We start from the raw sequence: 16,766 nt of genomic DNA, 5'->3' as shown, positions 1-16,766 counted from the left end.
CCCCCAGGTCATGCTCTAACCTCTTTTTTTCCACTCTTCTTCCCCAGCTCAGAGGATTTTTCCTTTCCACAGGAAGCAGGGATCTCACACACACAGAGCTGGAAACACTTGCAAGCCCCAACTGCCCAGTTCCACTTCCCACACCCATGCCCATCACTACCTGCTGCTTCCCAGGCCAGCCAAACCTGGCAAGTTTGTTTGGGGCTGCCCTGTCCAAGGTGAGAAGCCACCAGATCCACCAGAGGATCCATTCAGATCACTTTTACACCCTCCCCACCACTCCCAGGCTGATGCTCCCTTTGCAGTGCAGTTACTCCTTGATTTTGCAGGAGCACTTGAGGACCTGAAGTGACCTGAGGCCCCAGAGCATTGTTGTTGTTTTTTTTGCCCCAGAAACAGGGTGAGATACAGCACTTCTTGGCCAAGGAGAAGAGCTTCAGAGCCAAGACAATCACAATTTGGCAGCTGAAGTAGAGTTGGCAAGCAATGTATTGGTTGATTTTTTTTTTCCCCCCTCCTGCCCTCCAGTGACTTCTCTTCTGCAGTTTGGGGGTTCAGAAGTCCTGCAAGGCCACAGCTTACTCAACCCTTTGGTTCCCAAAGCTGAGCACTTAGGAGAGTTAAGACAACATGGGCAAACTGCTTTGAAGTCCTTCAAGGAAAGGTTCTCCACCAAATTCCAAGTCTCTGCACTTCCCTCCTTCCCCAAACGGAGCAGTTTGGATGAGACCAATTCCAACCCAAAGCACTCCTGAGTGTCTGAGGAGAGTTGTGAGCTGGTCTCTGTGCTGGTCTGGCCTTGCCCACCTGAATTACACAACTGAGAACCCAATGCCCAAAAAGAAGTGATGCACATAGAGAGGAGCAAAATCTCCCTCAGCTTTTTTTTCCTGTTCCCTTTGTTTTAATTGAGCATCACCCACAAATGAAAGATGCTGAAGCACAGCCAGTCCTCTGGTTCACTTTAGCTAATTAGCATCCCTGCAAGACAGAGGGAGCACAGTGGGCTAATATTAGACAGAAGAGGCACTTACAGCCCATCAAGATGACACAACACCCTCTGGGAACGTGCAGCTCTCTTCCAACATCCACTACTATGCAGGGGGAATAAAACCAAGAGGGTAGGAAGAGGCAGTGGGCCATGGAAGATGTTAAAGTTTGTCTCCTGGAGGGGCAGCAGAGCCATTGTGACCCGTTTTCCTTCTCCAGCTCAAGATGTGAGGATGGAACAAGCAAGCTACAGATGTGAGCAGAGCCCAGATGATAGACCAGAGATGCTCCACAACAGAAAGTAGCCAGGGCTCCTACTCCAAACCGTGCTCCAAGACAGAGGCAACAGACACCATTACAGCAGCTTGTGTTGCAAAAGACCTTTTCCCAGCAGGCTTCTGCATGATGCACAAGATCTCTGCTGCCCAGCACCAGCTCTGGGATGGGAGAAAGCAGCTACAGGCCAGTGCAAGGCACCACAAACAGGCTCCACCTTCAACCACAAAGTGGCTTTCAGGTGAAGCTGCAAGAAGGAGCTGAGGAGAATTAGCAGGGCTGGGATCTGGCCAAGGCACAAGAGCTCACACAGATATTGGCCAGCTCAAGGCCTCAGGTGCAAGAGGGATGGAGGTTGTTCAAAAAGCACCCAAGCAGCAAGAGAAAGCAGGCAAGACACTGAGCAGGGGAGAGAGCAGCCACTCATGGAGGCTTGAGACAGGAATGGGGGCAGAACCCAGACCCTGTGCCCCTGCACACACCCTGCCATGCTCAGCCTGCCCTGGTTTAGTAGGAAGGTTAAAGAGAGAGCACTGTGGCTGCTGGACATGGGCAGAGCCAGGGGAGTAAAAATTAGAAGCAAATAAGGAAGAGGGATTTGAAACCTCACACATTCCTATTCACTTTGTAGTCTGTGCTGCAGCCAGGCTGGAATTAGCCAAATTGGGTATGAATTATTGAAAGCACTGGAGTCCCATTTCCTTTGCTAATCAAAGAAAATTATTCCAGGCAGCTGAAAATGGGGAAAGAGGAGCAATTTTTCAAGGAAAAATGAAATAGGTGCTGCTAGAATGGCCTGGGCAAGGAGGGGGCAGCTTGCAGGGCACCCATCACCTCCTCCAGTCCCAAACCCACGGTGGAGAGGAGGCTATTCCTCCAGTCCTGGGGCACAGGGCATTATGTCCCCACCCTGGCCACACAGCACATCAAAGGGCTCTCCTGCTCCTGGAAGTCATCCCAAAGGAATGCAGGATCTCTGCAGAGTGTTTAATAAAACAAACAGAGCCAGGACCCACTCCCGGGGAGGATTAGCCTGGAACAAGCCCTGGCAGGTGCTGGCAAGGCTCCTGGCAGCTCTGACAGCAGAGCCCCACGGCGTTGGTGGGCAGAGACCAGCCTGCCCAGTGCTGCCCATTGCCCCACCAGCAGCTCCAGACTGGGGGCAGGTCAGCTCTGTCCTCCCCAACAGCAGAACTCCTGGGCTTTGCCTGGAATCCAGGCGAGGACCGAGCCACTTCCCCACATCCCTTCTGCTGGGACAGCTTCTGCAGCTCTCTGGGCTGACCCATGTGCTCACACCCCTCATCTCTCAGCCAGAGAGAGCCCCAAACCAGCAGCACCAGCCCCAGGGGTGCCACGGGCAGAGCTTTGCCTACTTCAGGCATCTGGAGCCAGCAGTCTGCCCTGCCAGGGAGGCAGAGCCACGCAGTCCTGGGTGGCTGCAGGCTGGTGATGGAGTTCAAACAAGCTCAGTTCATACCTCTGACTGTCTGGCTGCATCCTGCCAGCACCTCTCATCTCATTTACCCCCCCAGCACACCCCCTGGGATGAGCTGACTGCTCCCTCCCATGCTTGGTGCTGTGTGGAGAGAGAAGGGGCAGAGAGGGAAAGGAAGGATGGGGAAGGTTGGGCCAGGAGCAGCTAAAACACAACGACAGCTTTTGGTAAACTTAGATTTGTGGCCTGGTGACACAGTGACCAAAAGCAGTTGGGTGGGGAAGGGCTGACCCAGCCCAGGCTGCCTGCAAAGCTTGGTCCCACAGCCTGCAGCAGCAGGACTGACCTCCAGCACACCAGCCCAGGGGTTGTCCAGGCTCCCAGCCTCTCACCCAGCTGGAGGAGGGAGCTGTGGCTGCAAGGGGAAGGGAGGGGGTGTCAGGGAGGAGCTATCAGAGAGCCCAAAAAACAATCCTGCAAAGCCAAGGGATGCAAAGAGGGTGGAGGGAGGAGGTGCCAGAGTCCCAGATCTGCAAGCCTTCAATTTAGGAGATGCTCAGAGGGAGAGATGCAGAGCCAGTCTTGTCAAGAGGAACATGGACATGTGTCAGTAGGAAGTGTCACTCCTCTGACACCCCTGCAGCAGGATTTCCTCTCCTGCTCACAGCCCCAGCCCCACCACCAAGGGCTCCACGTGTCCATGGGGGAGCTGAGCTCCCTGCAGCACCCCCCTGCCTGGGAGCACGACAACACAGCTCCTGCCCTGAGCATCCTGCAGCAGGAAGCACCACGAGGGGGTTGCAGGGACAGAGTGGGATGTGGAAATGTCTCAGGCTGGTTGTCTGTGGGAACTCGTAATCCCACTCCCACATCCCTTCCCTCCTCCACCCTCCTCTTCTTACCCTACATCTGCACAAAAAGGAGGCAACAGAGAGGCTGCTGCTTCCCTGTGCATTCCCAGGAGGTGCTGTGCCAGCCTCAGCCCAGCACAGATCAGTGCTCAGGGGGTGAGGAGCAGAGCACAGGGCAGGAGGAGGCACAGAGCCTGCCAGAGCCCAGGGCAGCAGCTCCCCTCTGCAGCACAGCCAGCCACAGTCCCTCTCCAAGTTACCAGTGGAGCAAACAAAGGAAAAGCAGAAGCAGGAGCATATGGCTGGGGCCCAGCACTTGTCAGAGCTGCAGAGGCAGCCAGGGCAGGAGCTGCACCGGCCGTGCTGCTGCCCCAGGAGCCCCAGCTGAGCCCACAGAGAAATGCAGCAGGATGTGCTGGAGTGGGAAGCGAGGCCAAAGGAGCCTTCCTGGAGCAGTAGCCTCCCACACCAGATTAAAATTCCATAGGAATTTGCTAAACAAATCGACTCTCTCAGCTCCTGCCATAAACCCAGGGGATGTTTTTCATTACTGCCATGCAAGGGAGGGAGGAAACAGCCCCTTGTGCCTGGCCCACGCTCAGGGCCCCCCATGCTAGCTGTGAGAGCACCTCCTGCAAACCCTGGTCCAGCCAGCACAGCTCCATCCACCCCTGCAGCACCAGTTCCTCCCCACCACGAGCCCCCAGTGCCAGCTCGTGACCTGGCAGCCCCAGGGGGAACCTGCTCCAGAGGCAGGAACGGCCCCGTGGGTGTTCAGGAGATTCTCTCCTCTCAGTTCTCTCCATTTTCCAGCTGCTGGTTGACTCTCTCACCAGCCCCAGAGAGAGGTGTTGATGCTGTTCTCATCATCTTCCATCCGAAACAGAGCCAAGGAGAGGAGGGAAGGAAAGAAAAACCTCCTTTAAGAAGCAGCCCACACAGCAACCCTCTTCCAGCCCCCTCCCTTGCCTCTCCTGGAGCACAATGAAATGCCAGGGATGGATTCAAAAGAAATAGTTACAGTGGTGGAGAAGGGCCTGCAGAGAGACCAGAGCATGGGAAGTGACCACAGCCCAAATCACCTAACACCAAGCCATGCCAGCAATTTCCTTGCTGAGAGGAGCCTACTGTGCCTGCCTCACAGCCTCTGTAAGCAGCCTGAAAAGAGAATTTTGCATGGGCTGGTTTACAAGAACAAAACGTCTCAGTTCTGTGGAGGCAGAGACCTAAAAAAGAAAGAGAGGAGAGAATAAAAGTGAACGGGCAGAGGACAAAAAGGAACAGACACTAACTTCAAGGGAGAGGCTTTCAAAGCAGCCCTGGCTCCCAAGTGGACGTGGGAGAAAACATGGGGAGAGCTGAGGCTGCAGGACTGGATGCAAAAGTTCCATGGGAGTAAATTATTAGGGTTGCCAGAGAGCTGAAAAGTCAGAGGAGAGTTCTGGGCTGGCTAGAATCTGAATTCCAGCAAGAACTAAGTGACAGTTTTAGACCTACAGAGCACGTGCAGCCCCCTGAACACAGGGCAGAGCAGCTTCATCCTGGGCATCTAGATGGAAGAAGAGTCCCAAAGGGCTGTGTGCAATCCTCACAGCAGCACCCAGAGCTGCCCCCTCCAGCTCCCAGGCTGGGTAACAGCCCCCCCGGCCCCGTCAGCCCAGCACAACAGGCACCCACCTCACTGCCCACCCCTGAGGAGCAGCCCCAGGGCTGGAGGAGGCAGCAGAGAAGCTGCCAAGCAGGGCAGAAACAGAAGCACAGCACTGGCCACAACTGCTTTGGCAGCCTGGGAAGCTAGCAGAGTCCAGAAAGGGTTTGGGGTGGCTGCTACATGTGCACATAGGATGTCAGTCCTCAGCCTTGCTCTCCCTGGTGGAGTAACTCCCATCAGGGAGGAGAGCATCACCCACACCCTGCTCCCAGGACAACCAGATACATCCTTACCAAACACCCCTCCACCCTCAGTTCATTTTCCATGAATTTTTCCAGATTTCCATGAACATTTCCCATGTCCCCTGAGAAGCTGAGATGCCACCACACGACCTAAATCTCAGAGCAAGAGTTTCCTGATGAGACACTGGACGTTGTGCTGTGGGACAAGGCTCTCCAGCCACCAGCAGGACCCTCTGTCCCACCAGGCTGTACCAGCTCCCTGCCAGCTCTCCCCACAGGCAGGGGGTCCCTGGCTTTTCCCAGGAGGTCCAAATTCCACCCACACCTCCAGAGCCAGCCCAGCACCCTCAGCTGGGGCCAAGGCACCAGGGTTCATGCAAATCCTGCCACCAGCAAGCCACTCTTTAAAAGGAGCTCTGGGTTCTCATTAACCCAAGGCCCTACCAAAGGTTTCTTGTGAACTTCCTTCCACCCAGACAGCTCAGTGTGGAGTCAGCACACAGCCCCTCCCACATCACACACAAAAATCTTGATTTGCTTCAAGTGCTGCTGGGATCAAAGTGAAATGTGAGAGAGAGACACAGGGGAAAGATCACTCAGGGCTTACTCAGCTGCTGAGCTCCAGAGGAACATGCTCCATGGCACTGTCAGCAAGGAGAGCACAGCATCAAGCACACAGCCTGCTGCTGGGGGCTTTGGGAAGCTCCAGTGGCTGTGGATTGACTCAAAAATCATCCAAGGGTTGGAGCCCCTCTGCTGGGAGGGTTGCAGAGAGCTCCAGCAGGAGCTGGTTGCTGCCCCATCCCTGGAACCATTCCAGGGGAGGTTGGATGGGGCTCTGAACACCCTGCTCTAGCTGCAGATGTCCCTGCTCAGGGCAGGGGGTTGGACTAAATGACCTTTAGAGGTCCCTTCCCACCCAAACCACTCTATGACTCCAGCTCTCTTTATACAGCACCAGCATTCAAGGCACAAATACAGCAAGGCTGTGGCTTATCAGGGCAATTCTCTCCTCAGGAAGCCTCATCCAGGGGTCTTGAAGAACAAGAACAAGTCCACCCCTGGTGCCACACAGCACTGCTCAGGGCCAGCTCCCTTCCCATTCATCCCCCCCAGAGACCAGAGCAAACTTCTTCCTCCACCCAGAGACGTGGTCCAAGCATCCACCCCAGCTTCCCATGCAGCCCCAGAGCTGCTCCTCAGCTGTACAGCACCAAAAACCTTCCCTCCAGGCACCCTCAGTGCTGAGCTTTGCTGAAGTCTTGCATTTTGACTACAATTCAGTGCAAACCTGAACTGTTTCACAGAGGTGCCCTGGTTTGAACTCCCCTCTTAGACAGGAAAGATTTTGATGTCTAGGATTTTTCCAAGCTAGAGAGACAGGAGATGAAGATACACAAACCATTCCTGTTTTTCCACTCAGCTGCCACCATTCTTCCAATTCTTTCTGCAAAAGCACTCAAAAGTTTGTTTTTTAAACTCAAAGTGCAGCAAAGAGCAGAGTTCTGGGCAGCTTGGCTTTGAACTCTCCTGTGGGGAGCTGATGGGAAACAAGTCCTGGAGCTAAATTCTCAGACTCAGAGCTCAGAAATGGTTCCCAGGGTGGCAAGGAGCAGGTTCTCATGGCTGGAGTTGCTTGGACTTCCAGAAGCCAGCAGGGTAGCTGCACTGGGTGGGCTCAGAGGGACTTTCACAAAGCTCAGGAGCAGCCTGAGCTTTAGGTAGGGCTCGAAGGAAACGAAGGTTTTGGGGGTCAGTTTGTTCCACACACTCTACAGCAAACCTGCCAGCACCCAGGAGAGGATGCTCATACAACCACCAGCCTTCCAAGATGTGGGAAGAAGAAAAACAAGCCCACTGGACATGACAAGGAAGGTGGGTTGGTCAGGGCAAGTGAAGCAGCTGCCAGAATAAAAATCACTGCAACTCCCCCAAGCAACAGCCTTTGACCTACCCAAGTTTTCAGCCACTCAAGGCTGCCTTGTCTCTTGTCTGGACAGCCCCTGTCAGGCTGGAGAAGTGAGGCCCACCACACATGGTCTGCAGGCTGCTCTCCTGGCTCTCCCCAGCCCTGAGCCACCAGCCCTCAGGCTGACCCTCTGCATGCCAGCAGCAGCCTGAGGAGCCACTGGGAAGAGGAGCCTAATTAAAGGAGGTGAGCTATGCAGCAAATGAGCTTCAGAGAAGACAGGAGTCCCCAAATCATCTGCTACCTGGCATCAGGGCAGGTTAACACACCAGGGAGGAAAGAAACCCACCTATAACTGCATGGACCTGCAATTTAAGCACAGAGTAAAGAGAATTTAGATATTCCTGGCTTGGGCACCCTCATCTCCCTCACACAACAGCACAGGACCAACCCTGAGCCAATCCTTCCTGTGGTACCACCTCAGAGGACACATTTACAGACAGACATATCCACCTACAGCCTGGTGCACCCAGGGACTTCCCACCTCTCCCCTCCTGGGACCAGCAACACCAGTCTCACCCCCACCCCAGACAAGCTGCTAGGATGTGTCCCCAGGCAGAGCAGGTCCCAGCCCAGCTCTCCAAACACAGCCAGCCCCAACACACCCTGGGCTGGAACCAGCACCACACCAACACGACACAATTCTACATCTTCCCCCACTAATGGGTCCCAACTCCAGGTGAAATCTGTGGTATTAGGAGGAAAACAAGATCTCTCATCACCTCCCAGGGGCCTCGAGGGACAACATCTTTCAGCAGCAAGGGGAACCACCTAGCCCAGCCACCCCAGCTCACATTGTGTGTGCAAAACCAGCGTGCCAAAGAACACAGCAGGCTGGGGGAGACAGAATTCCTCTGAGTGTTTGCTCAAGTACACTCTGCATTCTCCCCCCTCCTTCTCCCCTGGGTGCAAGGAAGGAGCAGGACTGAGACTTTCAAGGGCAAGATGGAATACACAGAGAAAGAGAGGGAGAAAACCTCCAGTGCCCCTCCTGCTTACAAAACCCACTGGAGATGGGTGCCTCTGGTGAGACCCTTGGCTGAGCCAGCTCTCCCCCAGCCCCAGAGCTGGGTCACATCCCCCCTATCAGCATTCCCAGCTGGAAAAAGGGGTTATGGCCTCTCCTCTGCACACCCAAGGGGAGGAGGGAGCCAGTCTGCCTGTTTATTTGTTGTCTGTGCAGAATTCCTGCATTCCTTCCCTTGTTTACTCATCTGCTCTCAGAGCACAGTCAGACCCCAGCGAAGGGTTTTTGGGGCACCACATCCCCCCCATCAGCCCAGAGCTCTTGCTGGAGCAGTGGACAAGCACAAAGGGGGAAGGGAGAAGATGGCAAATGGGTTGTCACAGATGTTTTCAAGGTGGGTCGGGCAACAACTGGAAGGAAGAGCAGTTCTCTCCAGCTCTGCTCTCCACAGAAGCACATCTCAAGGTCTAAAGCCCTCTTAAAGAGCCCATATGGGCTGTTGGCCCCTCAGCTGCTCCCAACAGCAGCACTCTTAGGCATGGGCATGTCAGCACTGCTCACATTGTCCCAGACAGCCCCAGGTCAGCCCACAGTCCCTGTGCTCAGCACCCCCATGAGCACAGCACAGAGTTACAGCTCTCATCTGAGCTCTTTTGGGACCAGGCACAAGGGTTCCAAAGAGATTAATGTGCAAGGGGTATGGAGCTTCACCATGACAACACAGAAGCACACCCCACACCCCCAGAAGTCACTTAGCTGTTCTGAGCTGGTTATACCTTGGAGAAGCACATTCCACCCCCAGGCAGAACTCTGCTGGCTTCTCGGATCCCTGCAGAAGTCCACGAGGCTGGCTTAGCATGTAAGGAAGCTAGAGATGACTACCATCAAGGACAGGCTTTTACCACAGGATTAACCCATTAACTTATTAGCCCTAAACCTACAGGATAATCTAACTTGGGTGTTAGGTGCCTAAATTCCTCCCTAGGTGCCTAAATTCCTTCCTAGGTGCCTGCCACACACTCGTGTTTGCACAGGACTTGCAGTGGGGATGTTCCCAACCCCATCAGACTCATTGCAAAGCTCAGAAACGGTGTCAAATCTGGAGGAAAAAACTAAAACAACTTTACTTGGTCACAACCACCACCTCTGACCCCAGAACCAGGCACCAAGCAAACCCCCAGGGCCATGGGACTCAACCCCAGACACAAGCAGGATCTCATCACCAGCTTGGAGGAGAGGGGTTGGCGTGTTAAGAGCACGGGTTGCCCAGCAGAGCCAGGGCTTGGCCACGGCTGCTGGGAGCAGGGAGAGGGGCTCCCCTGCTCCAGACTCACCTTCCACACAGTGCTCCACCTCCTCCAGGTTACGCAGGGTGATCCTCATGAGGCTGGAGTTGAGCATCAGCTCGTTGCGGTGAGCCGGCCAGAGGCTCTGCGGGGCGGGGTTGACGAAGAAAATCCTCGTGTCCCCCGTGGAGACTTGGTTGTCACAGATCAGGGGGTCCCCAAAGCCCCCGATCACCACCTTGTTCCCCCCATCCAGCAGGATCTCGTGGGTGACGATGTCTTTGCCTTTCAGGTAACGCCAGACTCTCACCTGGAAAGGAAGCAAAGCCATGTGAGAGGTTTCCTGGGCGCTCGCCGGGCTGGTTAATTTTTAGCAGGCTGTCACAAGATGGACAAGAGTGGTTGGGGCTGGCCAAGCCTTCCAGCAGGGTTCATTTCATTAGCCAGCCTCCTAAAAGCACAAAACGCATGGGCAACAAGCTAAAAAACAGGAAAATCATCTATATAAACAAACCAAAAATCAGAGCTGGCCCAGTCTTGCCTGTTACTAATGAAGAATTCACACTGATAGCAAGAGATCCACTCTGGGTGCTTGGAGAGAGGTGAGATCCACCTCACCTACCACTCACCCTCTCCACATAAGTGAGCTGGGACCTGCACAGAACCAAGCCCCAGGGCTGGGGTTGTGATTCAAGCCCTACCAAGGACACTGTGCCAGTCTCAGCCCTGCCAGGGGAATCCCCCTTCTGCTCCCAGCAGCATCATTCAAGGTGACAGACTCCAGCTGGTAGAGTTCTCCCAGAGATATCTTGACTCACAGCAAAGTCTCAGTGGTGAAATGTATCAAAGGAGGAAAAAAAAAAAAAAAAACACTTGAATTTAAAAAGAAAAAAAGCTTTGAAGGGCACATTAAATGGCTGGAAGCCCCCAGTGGGGAAGGCTGCACAGCTAAGAGCACTGTTCACCCATGGGGCAGGCTCTGAGCAGTGGCACAGGGGCTTTAAAAGAGGGATGGGAAGAAGAAGGTGGGGTTGGGTGAAGGAAAGAAGGGAGGCTTCCAGCTCTGACAAGGCACGGGTGCCTCAGAAGATGAAAGGCAGAGCAGGTAACACACCACGTAGAAATATCAAAGGCAACTCATGTTCCTATAAATGACTAAAGAAAACCTTTGCCTTGGCAGGCAGCTTGCTGAAATGCATGGAGGGTTTGGCAGGAGGAGACCATCTCCCTTTACTCATCCAGACTTCTGGAGGAGCACAAGTCCTGTCCACCAGAGCCAGTCCTGCTCTCCCCCCCTGCTGCCAGCAGTTCTAGAGCAGCCTCCCTGGACCCCACTGCTGGCTCATCCCCCTGCCCCAAAAGAGGTGAGACCTGCACACAACTGCAAGCCAACCTCTGCAGCAAGCTGCCCAAGAGAAACACCCAGGCAGGAGGGATGCAGCAGCCCTACAATGAATCTTCAGTGCACGTGGGACACCAGAGACGTGTCCCCATCCACTCCTGATTGTCAGAGAACCTACTGCTGCAGCCCTGTGGCAGGGGAAGCAGAACAGAGCTGAGCTGGAGAGTTGCACATAACAGGAACAGGTCATCAGAGCTGCCCAAGGTTCTGCTTGGAGCAAGGGTGGCTGCTGTAGCACATGGGTGTTGCTGTGGCCACAGGTATCCTGGCCTGGAATGCTCCAGTCGTGCTCTCTGCCAGCATCTCCCCCCCACCACAGCCTGAGTGCTCAGTCACCTGCATTCTCCAGCTGTCTTCCCAGCCCAAAGAGCCCTTCAGCACACTGTGCCAAGCACCAAAGCACCCAGGGAGGGGGTGGCTCAGAGATAAGGGGGCTCTCCATCCCCTCTCTGAAACAAGCACACACACACAGGGACCTGGAGAGTGCAATTCCAAAGGGAACGTGAGGGGCAGAGGGAGGATGCTCACATGGATGGGGGCAGAGAGGTCTCTCCAGAGCCTGGGGGACAGCAGGGGTGGCCCCCAGCTGTTCACACAACAGCCTCTGTGCCTGACATAGGTGCTGGGGACTTGCTGCAGTTGAGGAAAGCACAGAGCAGACATCATCCCACTCAAGAATTCACCATTTGAATAATTATCTGCAAGTGCAGCTCACTGGCCTCTGCCCTTGCACAGCCCTTCAAGTGCATTGTGTTTCCCTGTGGGCTTCTTTCAAGCCATCCAGAGAGACTCTTACTCTTCCCAAATATCTCCATCCCATTACTCAGTGACTACAGAAGACACATACAAAGATCTGACACCACAAAGTTCAAATAAAAGGGTAAAAACACGTTGTGGGCTAGGGGGAAATGCAAATCTCATGGCCTTTTATCAACCTTGTAAGTTTTTGAAGCTCTCAATCCCGAATTTCAGGGGTGAGAGCTCAGCCCTCTCTCAGTCCTGACCAAGAGGCTTCAAGCCCACAATGATCTTGAGCTGAACTCCCACATACTGTCCCTGCCACAGCCAGGAGCAGGCAGCTAGAGGTGCTGGGGTGAGGGAACAGAGCTATTCCCACCACCACAGCAGCAAGCAAGATGGTCTCAGACCCTCCTGCTCAGCCCAACATTCAACTGCCAAGCAGAAAAAGGGAATTCATCTAGTGTTGTACTCTACAGAAGGTTAAGAACAAAGTTTAGGAGTGTATTTTATTCTCAGATCCTCCTACTTCTCACACCTTCTCCTGCTGGTGTAATATTTGCCCACCTTGAAGGACTCTGGGCTTGATGGGTCCCAGTTCCAACCCAGCCCAGCAGGTCCCATGATCCAAACAGCAGCCACTGCATCTTTCTGGGGTTGAGCCCTGAGATCAAAAAGCAGCCCAGGCACAAACTCTGCTGCCACAGCCCCTCTTTGGAAGCTGCCCATGCTTCCAGAGCTGGGGAGGTTTGCTAGAGGTGTTGTACCCACGTGTCCTCACACTCCTCTGTCTTCCAGCAAGGAGCCAGCTCCCCCAGCCAGCACTGAGCAATGCCACAGCAACCAAAAACCATGCAATACCTTCCACCCAGGCTGCCATCCCTCCCCACACAGCCCAGATCCGAGCTGCTGGGTGGGGGGAAGAGGAGGGGCTGAGGAAGCAAAGCCTTCAAAGCCATTTGTGCAGCTCATTTCAGCTGGAGGAGCAGTGCTGACTGCCCAGCCATGCCCAGCTCTGCTCCCCAGAGAGATGGCAGCCAACCAACGAGCAGAGGGAGTTTCAGATGGTGAGGAGGAAGGGGAGCTGTGACAGGAGGCTCCCCTCATCCTGGATTTTACAGGAATCAGGGTGCTAACACCAGCATCTGCTCCACCACACGCTGGTGGTGGCAGGTGGGGCAGCTCCCTTCAAAGAGCCAGTTGGGGGCCACCAGCACGTGTGGCACCTCAGGTGAGGTGAGGAGGCTGGTGCTCAGCAGCACAGCTTGCAGACTTTTAACACAAGCCTCCTGCTTTTCCCCCACCTGGGACCAACCAGCTGCTTCTCCTTGCAGCCAGCACAGCTCCCCGTGGTTGAGCTTCTCCCCACAGTCAAGTCAAGACACCTTCCTGCAGCCCCACCTCCTCTTCCTTCGGCAGCAGCAGCCCGCAGGGCAGGAGCAACCAGGGCAAAAACACAGAGGAGACAAAGGGGAAAAAACACAGGAGGCAGGGAGAGAGCACAGCCTGGGGCTGGGGCTGCAGGGCAGGAGCCAGTGGGGCATTTTCACAGCTAGGTCTAAGAGGGGGGTTAAGGCTAAAGCCTCCCCCCTTCTTCTGGAGCAGATGGTAATTTGAGTTAATTAGCACGGCTGTTCTAGTCATGCACCTCAGAGCCAGGCCACAGCATTCACCAGCAACATCAGAGTCCACCAGCTTTCTCCCCACCCTTATCCTCTGTAATGAATGGATGTGAAGGCACCAGAGATCAAGCAATTACCTGTAGGGCATCCCATTCATCATCACACACAATTAAGACTTTGTCACTGGTGACTCACCGGCTACATCAAGGATTGAAGAAGGAGAGAGGGGGGAAAAAAAAAGGCCAGAACCTAGTTCCAGGAGATCCCTTCCCTGTAGCAGACTCTTTTGCCAGCAAGCACATAAAACACTGGATTAAGACTGTTTTACAAGACTCCTGGCAGCTACAGGGAAGCAGAGCAAGAACAGTGAAAACTTTATTTAAGCAGAACCTTGCAAGGATCTCCGAGTGCAGCACCAAACCAGAAAGGAAAAGGATTTTCCATGGAGGTCCATCCCACCCGAGGGGACAGGACCACCTCCACAGGCATGTGGAATGCTGGCAAATTCCTGCCAGGAGGCTGCTTTGAGAAATGCCAGCCTCAGTCTTGTGAAGAGATATGAGAAGTTAGAGTCCAGACTCCTCAGGAAGAGAGTTGTCACTCTGGAGAGAAGTAAAAAGGGTCACCCCTAGATTTAGCAGCTCTTAAAGATGAAGGGCACTGGGTTGACATCAGCTCCTTGCAGCTTCACACCCAGCTATGCCAAACCCTTCCCTCCTGACCTCACACCATCCCTCTCTCCCCTTCCTTGTCACTCTCTGTGCCTTTCCCTGGCAGAAGCCAGCTGCCCTTGTCCTAGGAGCTAGCAGAGCACCCAACCCACCTCCCCCAGCAACTCCCCCAGCCAGCCCTGGCTGGAGAACAGCCCTCCTTACCCCCCACAGCACAGGGCCTATTGTTTGGAACAGGATCTACATCCTTTTCAACACTTCCTATAGCATATAGAATCTGGATTTGTCCTATAAATAGGGGCTCACTTCAAAAATATCGGGTCAGGGACTTCAGGGGACTCAGAAGCAGGAGGGGACAAGGACAATACAGAGGCTGCAAATAGGATGAGCAGCAGCAGCACAAGTTTGGGGAGCAGAGCGAGCCCAGGGCCACAGTCAGGAGCCCCAGTTCAACCCCTCACCTTCAGAGTTGCTTTCTGGAGTTCTGTCAGCCTGTTCTTCCTTATTATTCACCTCCTCCAGTAGCAAATGCATGGCTGGTGGCTGTTTATGGGTGTTTATCTAACATTAACTTCACATCACTTCTGAGTTGTAATGTGCTTATCTTCATCTATCAAAGGCTTCAGCTGGGAGGGTTTAGACTTTAACTAGGAAGAACAATCCAGCAATGCTTCACTCAGAGATATCCACATGCCTGCTCCCTGGCAGACCACCCAGCACCAGTAACACTCTTTATTTTGGGTGTGGGCTCTAGGGAACTCCTCCCGCACACTTGGCCCTTGCCTTTCCTCTGTAGATAAAGAAGAGCCTGACAAGAGATAAATGTGCTATCTGGAGGCAACCCCAGGGCCTAAAGAATGGTTACTGGAGTAGGACAGTGAGGAAGCAGATGTGTTTTCTCACCAGCTAGATCCTTTCTGCCCCTGGGCTTGTTCCAGCTCTCCAGGACAGCAGGAGCAGCCAGGTTTAGTGCCCAAAGTGGCCTTTGGGGATCTTGGTGCTTGATAAAAAACACCAAACCCAACTGCAAGCATATCTAACCCTGCAGCCCAGCATCAGCAGGATCCACGGCAATTTCAGTGCTTTGAGAAATCTTAAAACAGGCCAGCAGCTGCTGCAAAGCTATGTATTTACAAGTCATGAGTGCTGCGCCCTACCAAGTCACAGTTTGGAGAGATTTATCTGCTTTCAGGTCCTTAAGACACTCCAAAAGTCCTGTTTCAAAGCTTTTTTTTTTTTTCTGGAAAACATACCATGGGCTTACCATTAAAAATTACACAGAGAATTTTGGTGTGTAGGTAAAGGAACTGAAGAACTGTTGTCCTAAGAAAACCACTGAATATCACAGGGTGACCAGGAGAGCCAGCAGCACTGCCACAGCGAGGTGGGATGGAATGGACACTTCCAGCCAGGGTGGGAGAGAAGATTTTCCTCCTTTCATTTTCTTTTACAGGCCTCCAGGACTGAAAGGATAACCTGGGGGCAGGTTCTGGCCTTCAGATGCTGTCATGACCCATGCAACCAGCAGAAGCAAAATCCCACAGCTAACTCCAAAGGAGCACGAGGCTTCTCCACAGCTCTGCTTGGGTTGGCTCAGAGTGAGACACTCTCTGCCCAAGCTGAGCGGTGCAAACTGTTTCCAATAAAGCCACCACCAGCAATTCCTTCCTACCAACTGCTCTTCACACCCTTCCAGGGGCAGAGGTGCTGGGCAAGCAGCTTTATCATCACAGGAGCCCAGGCAAAACAGTTTTCCCAGCCCAGAATCTTGCCCTGATGCAGCGAGATGAACCCTGGATCTCCCACTAGCCACCCAGACACCTCGCTGCATGTCCACAGCGGGTGGAAAGAGCCCAAATTCCTCAGAGGAGCATTTCTGCCTTGTCACTAGCCTCACTGGGCCACCTCCTGCCTACTTGCCTGGCAACCCTTGGTGACCTACCTCCATATGGGCCCCGAGCTGCCGCAGGACACCGGCTGCTCCCAGCAGCTTAGGAGTGTTCTGCGTGGCACCCAGGAGGTGCCAGACACTTGGCAAGCAGCCGGTGCCTGCGCTAGCCCGCAGGGGCTGGCATCTCATTTGCGGGAGCAGGGTGCAGATTGCACCGCGTGGCACCGAGCAGGGGGAGCCAGCGGGCACCAGCTGGGCAGGGAGAAGCTGTGCCACTAGTTTACTGGGTTGAGAGATGCTCTAAAGGAGAGGCCGGTGCCACGGTTCCGAGTGAACCTTCCCGCATCACCCCGGGTCCCGCTCAGAGCGATTCCTAGGCAGGATCCGCAGCAATTCTGGCTTGTATTTTTTATTTTAAGATTGGGCAGAAAAAGAGGATGGGGAGAAGAGGAAGAGGCCGTGCAGCAGCATGTCCTCACAAGTGGAGATTCCTGCCCCGGGAAGGGTTAAGCCATCCAGCACGTTTTCTGACAACCAAGGGATGGTATTTCAGGTTGCTCGGTACTTTACAGTTTCTCAGCTTGGGGGTGGGGGGAGACCCAAAAAAAAAAAACCCAACGTAGCCAGAGGCCAGATTGGTAGTTAAACAATAGCTGGAGCTGGAGGAACTCAAGATGCTGCTAAAGTAAACAGGGAGCTCGGAGCAGAGCTCCGCACACCTTCCCCGGCAGCCCCAACCCTGGCCGAGCAGAAAGTTGGGAATCAGCTCCGC

General features: G+C 54.1%; 1 protein-coding gene across 1 annotated transcript in view; it reads right to left on the bottom strand.

The window, feature by feature from the left end:
* Positions 1-9,718: 9,718 nt before the first annotated feature.
* The window catches only part of LOC103772354 (agrin-like), a gene marked incomplete at both ends in the record, with an annotated part of 7,407 nt that continues 359 nt past the window's right edge, over positions 9,719-16,766 (bottom strand). Inside the window, one exon of the mRNA XM_008939683.1 lies at positions 9,719-9,980. Coding sequence (XP_008937931.1) covers positions 9,719-9,980 — 262 coding nt within the window. The remainder of the gene's footprint in view (positions 9,981-16,766) is intronic.

Source organism: Merops nubicus, unplaced genomic scaffold, assembly GCF_000691845.1.
Source record: "Merops nubicus isolate BGI_N331 unplaced genomic scaffold, ASM69184v1 scaffold22824, whole genome shotgun sequence".
Classification (NCBI taxonomy): domain Eukaryota; kingdom Metazoa; phylum Chordata; class Aves; order Coraciiformes; family Meropidae; genus Merops; species Merops nubicus.
The sequence above is the reverse complement of the archived record's forward strand: the minus strand, read 5'-3'. Positions and strand labels throughout refer to the sequence as shown.